Source organism: Mugil cephalus, chromosome 23 (genome assembly GCF_022458985.1).
Source record: "Mugil cephalus isolate CIBA_MC_2020 chromosome 23, CIBA_Mcephalus_1.1, whole genome shotgun sequence".
Classification (NCBI taxonomy): Eukaryota; Metazoa; Chordata; class Actinopteri; order Mugiliformes; family Mugilidae; genus Mugil; species Mugil cephalus.
In genome coordinates this window covers 5,827,428-5,844,552 of record NC_061792.1, presented here as the reverse complement: position 1 = coordinate 5,844,552, position 17,125 = coordinate 5,827,428, and the positions used below count along the sequence as shown (strand labels likewise).

Here is a 17,125-nt window from a genome sequence, read left to right as displayed (position 1 = left end):
GTAAAACTTAGCAGTCGAGGAGTGTCTGTATTTATTAATGACTGGAACCAACTCTGTGTCCTACAGAGCTTTGTTGGAAGCTTTGACCACCGGCAGCAATCTCAGAAGAGCCTCCTCTGAACCTAAGTATTTTGTCAGGTCAAACTCGTCCAGATCTTCTTCTGATGACAGTAAGATGAAGACCAGAGCTGACCACTGAGCAGGAGACAGTTTATCAGTGGAGAGACGTCCTGATCTCAGGTATCGCTGGATATCCTCCACTAGAGAACGATCATTCAGTTCATTCAGACAGTGGAACAGATTGATGCTTTTCTCTGCAGACAGATTCTCATTGATCTTCTCCTTGATGTAGTCAACGGTTTTAAGGCTGGTCTGTGAACTACTTCCTGTCTCTGTCATCAGACCTCTTAGAAGAATCTGATTGGTCTCCAGTGAAAGACCCAGGAGGAAGCGAAGGAACAAGTCCAGCTGTCCATTTGGACTCTGTAAGGCCTTGTCCACAGCACTCTGGTGCAGAGAGTCAAGACTCCTGTTGACCGTAAACTTCCAGGATGTTGTTTGTTGCTCCTCCAGCAAATTCACAGATGACTTTGTGAAGGTCCAATGGACATGAAAAGCAGCCAAAAACTCCTGAACACTCAGATGGACGAAGCAGAACACCTTGTCCTGGTACAATCCTCTCTCCTCTTTAAAGATCTGTGTCAACACTCCTGAGTACACTGAGGCTGCTCTGATATTGATGCCACACTGTGTCAGGTCTGATTCATAGAAGATCAGGTTTCCTTTCTGCAACTGATCAAAAGCCAGTTTTCCCAGAGACTCAATCATCTTCCTGGTCTCTGGACTCCAGTGTGGATCTGTCCCAGATCCTAAATCATACTTGACATTCTTGACTTTGGTCTGAACCACCAGGAAGTGGATGTACATCTCAGTCAGGGTCTTGGGGAGATCTTCTCCCTCTTTGGTTTTCAACACCTCCTCCAGAACTGTAGCAGAGATCCAGCAGAAGACTGGGATGTGACACATGATGTGGAGGCTTCGTGATGTCTTGATGTGGGAGATGATCCTACTGGCCTCCTCATCTCTGAACCTCTTCCTGAAGTACTCCTCCTTCTGGGGGTCAGTGAACCCTCTGACCTCTGTCACCATGTCAACACACTCAGGAGGGATCTGATTGGCAGCTGCAGGTCGTGTGGTTATCCAGAGGCGAGCAGAGGGAAGCAGTTTCCCCCTGATGAGGTTTGTCAGCAGTACCTCCACTGAGGTGGACTCTGTAACATCAGTCAGGATCTCATTGTTGTGGAAGTCCAGAGGAAGTCGACACTCATCCAGACCATCAAAGATGAACACAACCTGGAACTCTTCAAAGGTGCAGATTCCTGCTTCTTTGGTTTCAGTGAAGAAGTGATGAACAAGTTCCACCAAGCTGAACTTCTTCTCTTTCACTACATTCAGCTCTCTGAAAGTGAATGGAAATATGAACTGGATGTCCTGGTTGGTTTTGCCTTCAGCCCAGTCCAGAGTGAACTTCTGTGTTAAGACTGTTTTCCCAATGCCAGCCACTCCCTTTGTCATTACTGTTCTGATTGGTTCATTTCTTCCAGGTGGGCCTTTAAAGATGTCCTCTTGTCTGATGGTTGTTTCTGGTTTGTGGTCTGGTTTCCTAGATGCTGTTTCAATCCGTCTGACCTCATGTTCATCATTGACCGCTGCAGTTCCTCCCTCTGTGATGTACAGTTCTGTGTAGACCTGGTTCAGTAGAGTTGGGTTTCCTGCTTTAGCAATCCCCTCAAACACACACTGGAACTTTTCCTTCAGAGTAGACTTTAGTTTACATCGACACTCTGGAGCAATAAGGTCTAAATGAAAACACAATAAATTAAAGTGAACACAGCAATATTAGCAAATGTCTAATTTATCCAACAGATTAAATGTTCAGAAAATCCTCTTACTTCTCTTCATACAGTCAGCCAGCTCCTCCTGCTTCATTCTCCTCAGGAAGTTCATTGTGATCTTCAGAAATGCTTCTCTGTTGATCCTCCTCCGCTCTTCATCCTCATCCTCCAACACCTCCTCATCCTCCATTTGATCCTCTAAGCATTCTGGGTAATCTGGACTCAGAACCTTGTTAATCTTCTTCAGCTCGTTCTTCACAAAAGTGACGATGTTGTCCTCCAGCAGCTGGAACAGAAAACTATATAAATCAAACAATCCCAGTGGAATCATGGAGCCAGACATCAGATCCACATTGAATAGACTGAGCATCCACTGGTCTACAAAGAGCAGCATAGAGACAACTGTCAACACAATAGATGTCAAGTAGTTGTTGTACATGTACAGACCATAAATATGGAGTCCAGATATTTTTGATGCTGCTGCACAGACTGACTACTGGGAACCTCTGAACTCTCCTGGTAGACTCTGTGGAACAATCATCAACAATTAGTATGCCCATTTAGCCTACTGACCAAGAAATGGATGAACGACCCCACTTAGTACCCGGGACATTTACTCTACTATCTCATTGAATTTCTGTTTAACATGTGACATCTGTCATCAATTCATAATAAACCTTTCAGACACAGCTTACCGCTTTCTAACAGAATACTGTTGTTCTTTAAAGCCAGTACCAAGAATCTTCAATCTGTTGCTCTTTAGTGACAAACAGCTTGATTCAGATTCAGGTAGAGGAGAGTTTGGTCTGATCCTGACAGAAAAGAAACAATTACAATTTTAATCAAACTAACTCCGTCAATAAAAGTCTTTCTACAATAAATACAAATACTATTCGAAACGACTTAAGGCTAATTTAACTTACCGTTTGTCTGATAAATTTCCTTTAAAGTCCATACCAACAGACTTTGACCAGTCACTCTTTAAGGAAACACAGCTGGGTTCAGGTTCAGCAGATTCAGGTCCGTTTTTCCGCTGTGTTCTTCCGCACAAGACACACACAGATTAGAACATGAATAATGATGCTTCAGTGATTTTGGGGGTGAGCTCTGACATGGAGAAGAGTCATGGACAGTTGGAGTTGGTCATCTCACCTCTGACCTTTGGTCTGGTCCTCATGGTCTCCACTCAGACGTATGGTTTTAGAGGGAGGTACTCCCTCCTCTCTGTCCTCACACCGATCCATGCTGATGAATTCACACCAACTCACAAATCATTCATCTGAAATCAGCTTTATGTCATGTCTACTGTGAAAGTATGAGGTGCTCCTTCACTGACTACCTTTTATTATCTGTATCCTATGAGTCTTGGCTGAATGCCATTAACATTATGAAGTAGAGAAGCTGTCATCAGCTGCTGTACTTTTTCTGTATAGTAACTATATTGAGTATATATATATATATACTGTATATATATTGACTATTGAGTTCACTGTGGTGAAGTGAAGAGCAGCTTACAACATAAACTGAACAAAAATGACCAAAAACGTGAACGAAACACTATGTAGCCAGCCTAAGGCACACCTGTGCATCATTCATTCTGTCTAACGGCACCTTGATATGTCACACCTCTGAGGTGGGATGGATTATCTTGGCAAAGTAGAAATGACACAGATTTAGACAGATTTGTGAATAATATTTGAGAGAAATACATCTTTTGCATATATAGAAAAAGTTTTAGATCTTTGAGTTCAGCTCATGAAAAATGATAGCAAAAACCAAAGTGTCACGTTTATAGGTTTGTTCAGTGTAGTCTACTTCCAATACTTGGAGGTGTATTGTCGTAAACATTACAAATGAAACAGAAAGCCTTTTCAGTCTGGAGCCTCTCTGCATTAGTTCTGTGCTGTGAACATGGAGAGTCTTAGTGGAGTTGATAAATGGCATGTATCTATGGCCTTACGTCATATCAACAGTACTCTGTGTGTCTAATTTGTATGGTGGAGACCACGGGTTTACATCACGAAATACAAACAAAAAGCAGATTCATGATTAAAAACATCAGATAATAATCAATATTGACTGATCCCAAAAGATCTTCAAACACGAGATCCTAATTGTACAATGACATAAGATGTGATTAATCTTCTACAAACATTACAGAACGGAAACAAACTGTAACGTTACCTCATATTTTCTTTAAATGGAAAATAAGTGCGAAACAAAACAAACCTTAAAGAGCGGGAGTCTAGGGTTCTGCGTCTTTATAAATGTAGACAATTCCCGGTATTATTCAAACTGACGCTGTTTTCCCGCGTATGTTGATGTTGGCGGCGCCGTCCTGCGAGTTTGGAGTTTACCAGCGGTGTGCGACGCGCTGGATTTGGTATCGATCCGATACCAATTACATACAGGACCAGTGTCGCCGATGCAGATGTCTATACTTTATAATTAGGGTGTATACAATCTACATCAATCTTAAACTGAGTGTAACCTTACAGTCTTTTTATAAATAGTACAACTTGCTGTCGTTTAATTTTCATCCTGAAAATAAAACCTAACAGCGCTCCTCTTGCTGCCTCTGTGCTGTGTAGCTAATGCGCATGCGCTGCTGCTAGATGGGCCTGGCTGGTAGCGGCAGACAACCACAGCCTTTTAGTGAAATCGCTGCAGTTGCACAACAGGGAAACGGAGACGTAAGAATCGATATCGTTACGATTGTATCGATCAACGTCGATACCATTGGTCAATCGATATTAAGAGTGGTCCGTATTGGAGCCGACAAGGGCCAAAAGTCAGAGCTGTTACTCTGAGAGTACCCCCTGCAGGTTTGGAGAACTTCCGTTTGTAGTGACCGGTAATGCAGTGTTTTTCGTTTGCAGATCGTTTAATGGTTTGCATCGTTGCAGCGCGTTTCATTGTGATGCATCCGTCTTTGTTTTTTGATTTGCCCCACATTCCTTTTTTTAAACCTCGTTTTGACCCGTGTTTGTGATTTTGCATCGTTTCTGTACTTGAAGCTGTTTTCTCTAACTGAGACATATTGGTTGGTTGCCGTCCGTTCTGCCCTTGTCGGCCACCGTAGGGTCTGCACACAACTACTGCGATATCGATATAGCAGCCACACCAATTTCTGACCAGACCCACTTGCGTTTTCGTTTAATACTACGTTCTGGTATACGTCCACTACTTACAAAGAAACGTTGGCTTTGTGTATTAATTTTTTTGTATTTATTTATTTTTTTTACAACTTTCAAGTTGCCGTTCTGTCACATCCTGTTTCGATTTCTCAAATGACTAGTAAACTTATGAAAGAAAAGTGACACTTGAACATGCATCAACATTATATTAGCTACCTAATATGACAGATACGACCATTGAAAAAAAAAAATAGATTTAACGTAACGTAATGTATTTAATTGTTTTAGTTAGGCGCATGTCCCATCCAAGGCGAAGAAAGTGGAGCTTATGACCCATACTAGACTGGATAAAATGGAGGTTCACAGGAGAAAATAATCTGTGAAACAGCATACATAAAAGTGAAATTAACTCTAAACCTTATTATTCAATGTACATTTCATATTACCTGCAGACTTGAAACATTACTGATAATTTTAGTTTGACAGGCTGACTACCTGCCTGGGATCGTTACCTGCAACAAAAATAAATACAAATAATATTACTGTACCTGGATATAACTCTTAGTGTCTTCATGTCATTTCAGGACAAACAACATTAACTTGAGACCGAATTTACGTTACTAACTCAACATTAATCAGGTCAATTAATCAACACTTCTTTACTACTTCCGGTTTCTTCTTCTTCAACATTAAAATGACCTGTAACCAAGATTTGTCTCCATCTGGCGGTGAAACACGGAACTACATCATGTCGCTTTAATAACAACAGAGAAAAATCATCACGACCACTGCCCTCCGGTGGTCACTGTCTGTAACTACAACTGTCTGAAGAATGTTTACTGCTCTCCGGTGGTCACAGCAGGGAACTACAGCTAACTCTTAACTAAAAAATGGAAACTAAGAAACGGATCATTAATTACTGAGAAAGGAGAAGGGGTAGGATTAAATAAGCTTCTTCCTACTTCCTTTCGGACATTTTATGTTAAGATTGTTTTTGTAGTTTTTGACTATTTGATTTCTATGTGTGTTTTGTCATGTTCGAAGTAAAGCCTTCATTCAAAAATAAGACATAAAACAACGTTTATTTATCGCACATATGGGAAATGACCTTATCACAGTAGTGCAGAATTTAGTAAGAAAATATATACATGCAATCTACAAACAATAAAAGACAGTATGAAGTTTGAAAGAATGTACAAAATACACAAGAATATGCAGCACTCTGACAGTCAGTATATACAGTGTGGGCAGGGAATTTCAAAAATACTAAAAAACTGTAATATAATATAAATTGCTAGGATCACAGAACGTGGACACTGATGAAGTTAGTGTCAGATAGACAGTGCAAAAACAGATTATTGTGCAAAAGTTCTGATGTGGTTAAGTTGCTTCTCTTACTTATATGCAATAAATAATAAATAAGAGAACCAACTAAACCATATAAGAACTTGCAACGATCATTATGGAAAACCTAGAAGTGCCATTAATTAAGTCTTAAATGAGCCATTAAGTTTTTCTGAAAGCGCTGAGCTCTTAATTTTAATTCTGAGACATTTTTTAAATAACGTCTCTGTTACCAGTGAAGAGTAAAGCACAACAAAGCAAAGTGTAAATGAAAGTGTGTCACAATAACAACAATAGTTTATCTCCATCTCTGACAATGATACATAAAGCAGAGGCTCAGTGTGAAAACTGCTTCCTGCTTCTTTTCAAATGAAATTAATGTTTGGTTGAAAAAGGAGTAAAATAAACAGTACAATAAATACAGAAGTGAAGAGACATATTAGTATATAGAAAGACTGTTGATGCTGGTTGATTAAAGTGTCCAATAATTCAGGAGAGGGACTGGTCTTTACTTGTTGGCGTTAATAATTGAGGATATTTAATCTCTCGACTCCACCTCCCAGTAACATGGTCTAGTCAGAGTGTCTCTACACACAAGCTGCTGCTGATTCAACCTCTGGATCATCAGGACTCAGCTCATCTTCTCTCAGCTCACATACCGTCCTGTTCACCGCCAGCTGTAGAGAGAATAACAACAACAGTAGATAAGTCAGTGTTTACAGAGAATCACTTCAACAGCAGCAGCAACAAATATTCACAGTTCACAGAATTCTTGAGGCTGAGAATATGTTTAACATGAAGGACAATATATATGGTTCCTTTTACAATTAAATCTACGTAACTAATACTACTTTAGTGATGGATTTACAGCTGTTCCATTTCAATAAAGAGTCTGAGTGTGTTGATGAACATCTCATATGTTTCTGAAGCATCAGCTGACTAAGAAACATTGAAGATATCTGATGGAACTAATGACAGAGATATAGATGTGATGACTGGACCACAGCAGAGGTTCTGCTCTGTAGAAAGACCACATGGTTACTAAATGTAATGATGGTTCTGTGATTTACAGGCTTCAGTCAGACTGATCTCAGAGCTGTGACAAAGATGAAACTGATCAATTGTTTAGTTTTGAGGTGAGAGAACAAAGAGTCTGAGATCAGATCTGATGAATGAGGACCACTGTCTCTATTCATCTAGTAAGGCTGTCAGCTGGAATCCACATTCCACATTTCCTTAAAATATCAACACAACAAGCTTCAGGATGATCTGATTGTCTGACTGTTGTTTCTGTCTTTCTGTCCAGTCTGTCTCCATTCTCCTCTGACAGCATCTCTGAAGAAAACAGCAGCAGGTTTCCAGGAAACACTTAGATTCTGTGTTTAGTACAAAACTACTGAAAGAAGAATGAACTGACTCCAACCCTCCACTCACCTCAGAGTCTCCAGTCTCCAGTCTGGACTCTTCACAAAATCAAGAAGCTGCTTCACATCTGAATCTTTCAGGAAGTTGTAACTCAGGTCCAGATGTTTCAGATGGGAGGGGTTGGACTTCACAGCTGAGACCAGAGAATCACAGCTGATCTTTGACAAACTGCAGCACCTCAAACTGAATAAAAAATAAAAACAGAAGTTGAAAGGAAAAAGCTCAGATATTATTGCTGTTGTGTTGTTATTATTCATTCAGGTGTCAGACGACCAGTGGATCCATTGCTACAAACTCATGTTGACCAAAAAACAAACGTCTGACATTTATGACTAAACATGATGCATTTCATCACTGATTCATGTGACATTTATCAATATTGTGATAAAACGTCAAAGTTAATCAAATAGAATATCAGCCTGATGTCTGTAGATTAGTGTCAACACAACTTAGATGGAATAAAGATAGATGGAATAAAATAAGTTGTGCAGTGTTCACTGTGGCAGTGGAGCTGAATCATTCTGCTGGAGAATGAGCTCCTCTGACCCTCTATGTTGGGTTACTGGGATGGATTGTCCATAATGGAGAGCAGTTTATCCAGTGTCCTCCTGTCCCTCACTGAGACAAATGACTCCAACTCTCTACCGATCACATGTCCAGTCTTTCAGATCAATTTGCTGGTCCGTCTTTTTTGCTGCTACTAATTTCCTAACAAACCACAGGAAAGAACAGGGCACTCGCTACAACCGACCGGTAGAGAGACTCTAGTAATTCACTGCACACGTTGAAAGACCTGAGCTTCCTGAGAAAGTAGAGTCTACTCGGGCCCTTCTTGTACACAGCATCGTAGTGGTCCAATACTTCCACCTCCAGGCCCTGGATGGGGATGAGCTCCACTGGTGACCTCTTGCAGCTCTGTGATCTTGTCCACATTCACGAGTAGGTGGTTTGCCTGAGACCACTTCACAAAGTCTGTGGTCAGTGTCCTATACTCCACCTCCTGTCCATCTCTAACACACCCTACCACTACAGAGTCATCAGCAAACAAATAAAACATGATGTCTGACCTCAGAGTCTCCAGTCTACAGTCTGGACTCTCCAGAAAACCACACAGATGTTTCACTTCTGAATCTTTCAGGGAATTGTTACTCAGGTCCAGATGTTTCAGATGGGAGGGGTTGGACTTCAGAGCTGAGACCAGATAACCACAGCTGATCTCTGACAAACTGCAACGGATCAATCTGAATAAAGAATAAAAGATGTTCAGTAAGAGGGTCTGTGTAATATTAATTCATTTGATATTTCATTAAGAATATTTAACCAAAAAATTATATAGAAAACCAGTTGACACTTCAATATGTAGATTTTTAGTTTCATGCTCAGATCATAAAAATTAAAATGAAACATTCAGGCCCAGGGACAAAATATATCTTGATATTTATTCATTTATTTATTTGTGGCTTTTGTGATGGAAATAAAAGTGTAACTCTAAAGGTAGAACACATCACTACCAAGTAACTAAGTTAAAACTAACATTCACTGTGATTCTCTGTATGTGGATTCAAAGCTACAGCCCTTCAAAATAAACTGAGAGGAATTTCACAATAAGTCCTTCATTCTGACAATCAGTAAATTATGAATAAAATACTGAATGAAAGTGTATGAAGAAATAAGAAAAGAATATTTAAGTATTATTACTTAGAACATTTTCTTATTACATCATAATAAATGAGGTTACCAATTGTTTAACCCTTTATGGGGCAAGGAACCATATTTGGTGACATCATCACATTTTAAATTGTGTCTCTGTGTCTCTCAGTGAGGTTCATCGTCATGTGGTTTTCATTCAGCCAATCAGAGAAGATCAAGGAAACATTCTCAGGTGGTCTACAAGGTCCACCTCTACATGAACTCTGAGTAGAAATGATTTATTAGGTACCATGAAAAAGTGTCCTAATGTTGTCTAATGTGATGATGTTAACAAGTGTCTGAATCAGCTCCTGTGTTCATATGGCCTAAATACATGTTTGGACTTAGACAGACTTTAATGATCCATGAGGGAAATGACTTGGTCACAGTAGCTTTGTTGTACATAAAATTAACACTCTTAAAAACCACAAGAAAGAAAAAATAAAATGAGATTAGATTAAAATAAAAATAAATATCATCTAGTAAGATAAAATAAACAGTGTATTCAAAAGAATTACATAATTACCATCATGAACAAATGTACAAAAGTAGCAAAACAGTGTCCAAGGTGATGCAGTTGTTGGTGTTACAGCTTCTGATTGCAGCTTCTAGGGCTGAACAATCGTGATGATGGTTTGAGTCATTGATCAAACAGAAAAACTAAACTGTTTCCAGTTTATTCACTGAGAACATTTTATGTTTTCTATCACTGTAAACTGAATATTTCTGGTTTGGGATAAAAACAGAAATCTGGAGACATCACCTTAAAGTCTGAGAAAGTTGGATCAATATTTTGCATGATGATTGATATTTTTATAGACTCAAGTATTTCAATAATGGACAGCTTCATTAATAACATCATAAAATATTTGTTGTTGTTGTGGTTTTAATTTGAAAAACATGAGGTGAAACTGAAGGTGAAAATCAAAATGATGATCAAGACTCTAAAATATGTTCATGTTATGATGGAGACATTTAAATTAGGACTAAACATGAAAATACATTTCATCATTGATTCATCTGTCATTTATCTTTACAATAGTTTCATTAGTTATCAAACCAAATCCAAATCAAATCTAGTGTAAAGTGTCTTTACCATGAAGATCCTCAGTGTGGATCAGTAGAACATCAGCCTGATGTCTGTAGATTAGTGTCAACACAACTTTCACATCATATTAATCTGAACACAAATAAAACATGATGTCTGACCTCAGAGTCTCCAGTCTACAGTCTGGACTCTCCAGAAAACCACACAGATGATTCACATCTGAATCCATCAGGTTGTTGTCACTCAGGTCCAGAAGTCTCAGATTGGAGGGGTTGGACTTCAGAGCAGAGACCAGATAATCACAGCCGATCTCTGACAAACTGCAGTCAAACAATCTGAATAAAGAATAAGAGATGTTGGTGTAAAAGACAAAGTTCCATCTTGAAATCATTCAGTGTTTCATCATCTGTTCAGAACTGAAGAAGGTTCAGAAAGTACAAGTTTAGAAATTAGAAACTCTAAACATGTGAACCAACAGGAAGCAGCTTCAGTCAGTCAAAAAGAAGAAGAGAAAAAGAGCTCTCATTAATATTAATGACAACAAACTGCTGCTTCAATAAAGATGTAGTGACTTCAACTCTGAGACTCTGACAGCTCCACCAGTGGATCCATCCACACAAACTCATGTTGACCAACAAACACAAGTAAAAAACCCTCTGACATTTATTTCACTTTCTACTCAAAGATCAGAAAAACAACAAATATGGAAATGTTGATAAAATGATGATCAAGACTCTAAAATATGTTCATGTTATGATGGAGACATTTAAATTAGGACTAAACATGAAAATACATTTCATCATTGATTCATCTGTCATTTATCTTTTCGATAGTTTCATTAGTTATCAAACCAAATCCAAATCAAATCTAGTGTAAAGTGTCTTTACCATGAAGATCCTCAGTGTGGATCAGTAGAACATCAGCCTGATGTCTGTAGATTAGTGTCAACACAACTTTCACATCATATTAATCTGAACACAAATAAAACATGATGTCTGACCTCAGAGTCTCCAGTCTACAGTCTGGACTCTCCAGAAAACCACACAGATGATTCACATCTGAATCCATCAGGTTGTTGTGACTCAGGTCCAGATGTTTCAGATGGGAGGGGTTGGACTTCAGAGCAGAGACCAGATAATCACAGCTGATCTCTGACAAACTGCAGCACATCAATCTGAATAAAGAATAAAAGATGTTCAGTTAGAAGGTCTGTGTATCATTCATTCATTTGATATTTCCTTAAGAATAATTAACCAAAAAATCATATAGAAAACCAGTTGACACTTCAATATGCAGATTTTTTATTTTATGCTCAGAACCTTAAAAATTAAAATGAAACATTAAGGCCCAGGGACAAATTATATCTTGATATTTATTCATTTATTTATTTGTGGCTTTTGTGATGGAAATAAAAGTGTAACTCTAAAGGTAGAACACATCACTACCAAGTAACTAAGTTAAAACTAACATTCACTGTGATTCTCTGTATGTGGATTCAAAGCTACAGCCCTTCAAAATAAACTGAGAGGAATTTCACAATAAGTCCTTCATTCTGACAATCAGTAAATTATGAATAAATACTGAATGAAAGTGTATGAAGAAATAAGAAAAGAATATTTAAGTATTATTACTTAGAACATTTTCTTATTACATCATAATAAATGAGGTTACCAATTGTTTAACCCTTTATGGGGCAAGGAACCATATTTGGTGACATCATCACATTTTAAATTGTTTCTCTGTGTCTCTCAGTGAGGTTCATTGTCATGTGGTTTTCATTCAGCCAATCAGAGTAAACTGGATATTTTTAGTTTTGTAAAAAATGAAACATTTGAAGACATCACCTTGAAATCATAGAAAGTTCGTCAATTTGTCGGATTGACATTTTATAGACTCAAGGCTGGCTTCCGCTGCTGGGGGCATCTGGCAAAAGGACGACCCCCAGGAAACTGTGGGTTTAAATACATGAAGTGCTAATAAGGTCGTACCAAGAGCCTGTTACAACAGGGAGGATTGGAGTTAATTAGTGTAACTATATTGTGTATTTCATTAGGTTTAAATTTGTTATTTGAAAATTTTGAGGTTGGTTCATTATATTTATTTGACTGGTTAACAAACTGTCCTGTGTTGTTTCTTTTGTTGTTAGTTAATGTGTTGGTGTTTTATGTTGTTCCCTTTGTGTGTAATTGGCCTGATCAGCCACTATATAAGTCCCCTCTGTTGTCTTTTTGTTAGGTCAGTTGGTTTGCCAGGTTGCTGTAGCGTTATAGCCTGAGTTCAGTTTTGTTTATTTGACCTCTTTTATGGGCCCAGAATTAACTGCCTGTTTTTGTAAATTGTTTTCCTGATTTTCTTTGGCTAAATAAAACCTGTATTTTTCAAAATCCAACTGTGACTCCTCTTGCTTTGCTGCTTGGTCCCTCACAGACAGCTTCATTAATAACGGAAAAAATATTAGTTGTTGTTGTGGTTTGAGTCTGAAAACATGAGGTGAAATTATAGGTGAACATCAAGTGTGTCATAGATTCAGAGAATCATCCAGTGGAGGATTTTTCTTTTTCTATGGTTTTAAATGTGTAGCTCAACATAACTCTGCCACAGTCGATGGACTAAACCACAGAAGAACAGTGTCAGACTAAACAGAATTTACCATGAAGATCCTCAGTGTGGATCAGTAGAACATCAGCCTGATGTCTGTAGATTAGTGTCAACACAACTTTCACATCATATTAATCTGAACACAAATAAAACATGATGTCTGACCTCAGAGTCTCCAGTCTACAGTCTGGACTCTCCAGAAAACCACACAGATGTTTCACTCCTGAATCCTGCAGGTTGTTGTGACTCAGGTCCAGATGTTTCAGATGGGAGGGGTTGGACTTCAGAGCTGAGACCAGAGAATCACAGCTGATCTTTGACAAACTGCAGCTGTTCAAACTGAATGAAGAATAAAAGATGTTAGGTTAGAAGGTCTGTGTATCATTAATTCATTGAAGAAGAAGAATATTGACCTGCAGGACGTTAATCTGAATAAAGAATAATAAGATGTGTTCAGGTTTTAAATGTGTAGCTGAACCAAACTACCAGTCAAAGGTTGAACACACCTTCTCATTCAATGTTTCTTTTTATTTTTACTTTTTTCTACATTGTAGATACATACTGAATATATTGAATATCAGAGCAAGATATATGGAATTATGCAGCAAATAAAATATGTTTTTTAAATATGTTTTACATTTTAGATTCCTCAAAGTAGCCACCCTTTGTTTTATTGACAGCTCTGAAAACCTTTGACCTTCTCTCAATGAGTTTCATGATTTCCATCTCACAGCTGAGCCTTGTCAGGGTTCATTTGTTTTCTTGCCTTCTTAATAAAGTTGGGACAATCAGTTGTGTGGTGTAGAAGTCAGGTTTGTACACAGCTGACAGCCCTATTTCACAACAGTTACAATTTATATTATGGTAAGAACCAGAAAGGACAGTCCATCATTACTTTAAGGACTGGAGGTCAGTCTGGAAAACAGCAAAAACTTTGAATGTGTCCCCAAACTGGTTGAGATGAGGATCCCAGGAAAAGAAGACCAAGAGTCACCTCTGCTGCTGAGTCACCAGCCTCAGAAATAACAAGTTAACAGCACCTCAGATTAGAGCCCAGATAAATACCACACAGAGTTCTAGTAGCAGACACATCTCTACATCAACTGTTCAGAGGAGAATCAGGTTTATGGTCAAATAGCTGCTAAGAAACCACGACTAAGGAAAAACAACAAGCAGAGGAGATTTAGACCAGTGGAAATCTGTGCTTTGGTCTGATGAGTCCAAATTTGAGATGTGTGAATGGTCTCTACATGGATGGTTCCCACTGTGAAGCATGGAGGAGGAAGCATGATGGCATTTATTTTTCAACAGGACAATGACCCCAAACACACCTCCAGACTGTCTAAGGGCTATTTGATCAAGAAGGAGAGTGATGGACTGGCCTGGCCTGGCCCCATCAACATTTTGACTGGTTGTATATGTCTCAATTATTGTGGATCACTGACAATTGCTGCTATAGGCCTAGGCTGCAGGGGGACGATGCACTGAGGACATGCCCTCTCCTCTTTCTTCTCTGGCTCCTGTCCTCTAATCTCTTATAATTTATTTTCTATTACTAACCACTGTGTCTCACTCTCTCCCCTCCCCTCCCCCTCCATCATCTTGTGAGGGTTTCTGGTCTGGAGTGCTGAATATCTGACCTGTGGAGTTCTAAGCTACATCTGCTGCCGTGGCCTCATCAACCAGCCCAGTCTTCATGGTCTGGAGTGCTGTGTATCAGACCTGTGGAGCTTCATAAACCACATCTGCCCCAGTCATCATGGCCTCCTCCAGTTGTCCACTCCTACCTAGATGAACAATTCACCAACCTGCCCATGATTCCTATTATACTCACAAACTGTCACAGATCATCAGCTATGTGTTATATTACTAGACCCTACATGTTTCCTTCCGCTTGATGTATGTATCTATGACAGAAGTTAGTTTATCTTGTTTCTCCTGCTCTTCTTTTCTCTCTATCTTCTCTGTTTCTAAGCGGCTGGCCTCCGGCAGATGGGTCCCTCCATATGAGCTGGGTTCTTCTCAAGGTTTCTTCCTGTTAAAAGGGAGTTTTTCCTTGCCACCGTCGCCCTCAGGCTTGCTCTGGAGGTTGCAGGCTGGTTTTTGTGAAACGTCTTGAGACGATTTGTATTGTTATTGGCGCTATATAAATAAAACTGAATTGAATTGAATTGAACTAACATGAAGCTTCAGTCTGACACTGTTTCATTCATTGAATTGTTGTAGAACAAAGTTCTCTCTTTTAGTTTCTGTCCATGAAAACACAAAGATACTGACTGGATCTGTGGAGCTCTGACTGCTGCAGCAGGAGATTAGTTTAAGATCAACTTTACAATCATTCATTCACAGAACAACACTGTAGAGTTTGTCCTCCATCTGGTCACATTGGACTCAGATTATTAGGAGATTTCTTCACAGACAGTATGAAAAGAAATAATGATTACTGACTACAATCACTCTTTTAATGTGTTAACCCATCTATAGATGGAAAATAAACAAAGACCTGAAGTGTTCTGAGTTTGTGACCTTTCATGTGAATTTCCACCAAACCTGACAAGAGAACTGATAAAAACAGGATCTTCCGTCTTCAATCAATAACAATTCAATGAAATGAATAAAAGCTGAAATAAAAACATAAATAAAAAACAAAGCAGTCTGAACTCACCTCAGAGTCTCCAGTTTACAGTCTGGACTCTTCAGTCCAGTGCACAGCTGCTCCACTCCTGAATCCTGCAGGTTGTTGTTACTCAGGTCCAGTTCTGTCAGATTAGAGGACTGGGAGCTGAGAACTGAGGACAGAGCTTCACAGCTTCGTTTTGAGAGTTTACAGCCACTGAGTCTGCAGAAAAAATAAAATATAAAGAACTAGTCGAACTTGCACAGTTTAAAGATTGCTGTGTATCTATTAATGACTAAAACTATCTCTGTACTTACAGAGCTTTGTTGGAGGCTTTGACCACTGGCAGCAGCCTCACAAGAGCTTTCTCTGAAGGAAAGTATTTATTCAGGTCAAACTCATCCAGATTATTTTCTGATGACAGTAAGATGAAAATCAGAGCTGACCACTGAGCAGGAAACAGTTTATCTGTGGAGAGACATCCCGATTTCAGGGACTGTTGGATCTCCTCCACTAGAGAACGATCATTCAGTTCATTCAGACAGTGGAGCAGGTTGATGCTTCTCTCTACAGACAGATCCTCACTGATCTTCTTCTTGATGAACTGGACTGTTTCCTCAGTCTTTGAGCTTTTTCTTTGCTTCATCAGGCCTCGTAGAAGAGTCTGATTGGTCTCCAGTGAAAGACCCAGGAGGAAGCGCAGGAACAAGTCCAGGTGTCCATTTGGACTCTGTAAGGCTTTGTTCACAGCACTCTGGTGGAGATCTGTTAGATTTGGTTTGTTAAACATTTTAGGCATCCAGGAAGTTGTTTGTTGCTCTTCCATCGGATTGACAGAAGATTTGATGAAGGTCAGATGAACATGTAGAGCAGCCAGAAACTCCTGAACACTCAGATGGATGAAGCAGAACACCTTGTCCTGGTACAGTCCTCTCTCCTCTTTAAAGATCTGTGTCAACACTCCTGAGTACACTGAGGCTGCTCTGATATCGATGCCACACTCTGTCAGGTCTGATTCATAGAAGATCAGGTTTCCTTTCTGCAGTTGATCAAAAGCCAGTTTTCCCAGACACTCAATCATCTTCCTGGTCTCTGGACTCCAGTGTGGATCTGTCCCAGATCCTCCATCATACTTGATGTTCTTCACTTTGGTCTGAACCACCAGGAAGTGGATGTACATCTCAGTCAGGGTCTTCGGCAGCTCTCCTCTCTCTCTGGTTTTCAACACATCCTCCAGAACTGCAGCAGAGATCCAGCAGAAGACTGGGATGTGACACATGATGTGGAGGCTTCGTGATGTCTTGATGTGGGAGATGATCAAGCCGGCCTCCTCCTCATCTTTGAATCTCTTCCTGAAGTACTCCTCCTTCTG

At 39.4% G+C, this 17,125-nt stretch overlaps 1 protein-coding gene across 1 annotated transcript in view; it reads right to left on the bottom strand.

Moving 5' to 3' along the window:
• Positions 1–17,125, bottom strand: part of LOC125001203 — a 40,273-nt gene that overhangs the window by 4,281 nt on the left and 18,867 nt on the right. Inside the window, 7 exon segments of the mRNA XM_047577127.1 lie at positions 65–1,859; positions 1,953–2,181; positions 2,343–2,421; positions 2,591–2,707; positions 2,819–2,935; positions 3,048–3,166; positions 15,798–15,975. Of these exon segments, the coding sequence (XP_047433083.1) occupies positions 65–1,859; positions 1,953–2,181; positions 2,343–2,421; positions 2,591–2,707; positions 2,819–2,935; positions 3,048–3,166; positions 15,798–15,975 (2,634 nt within the window).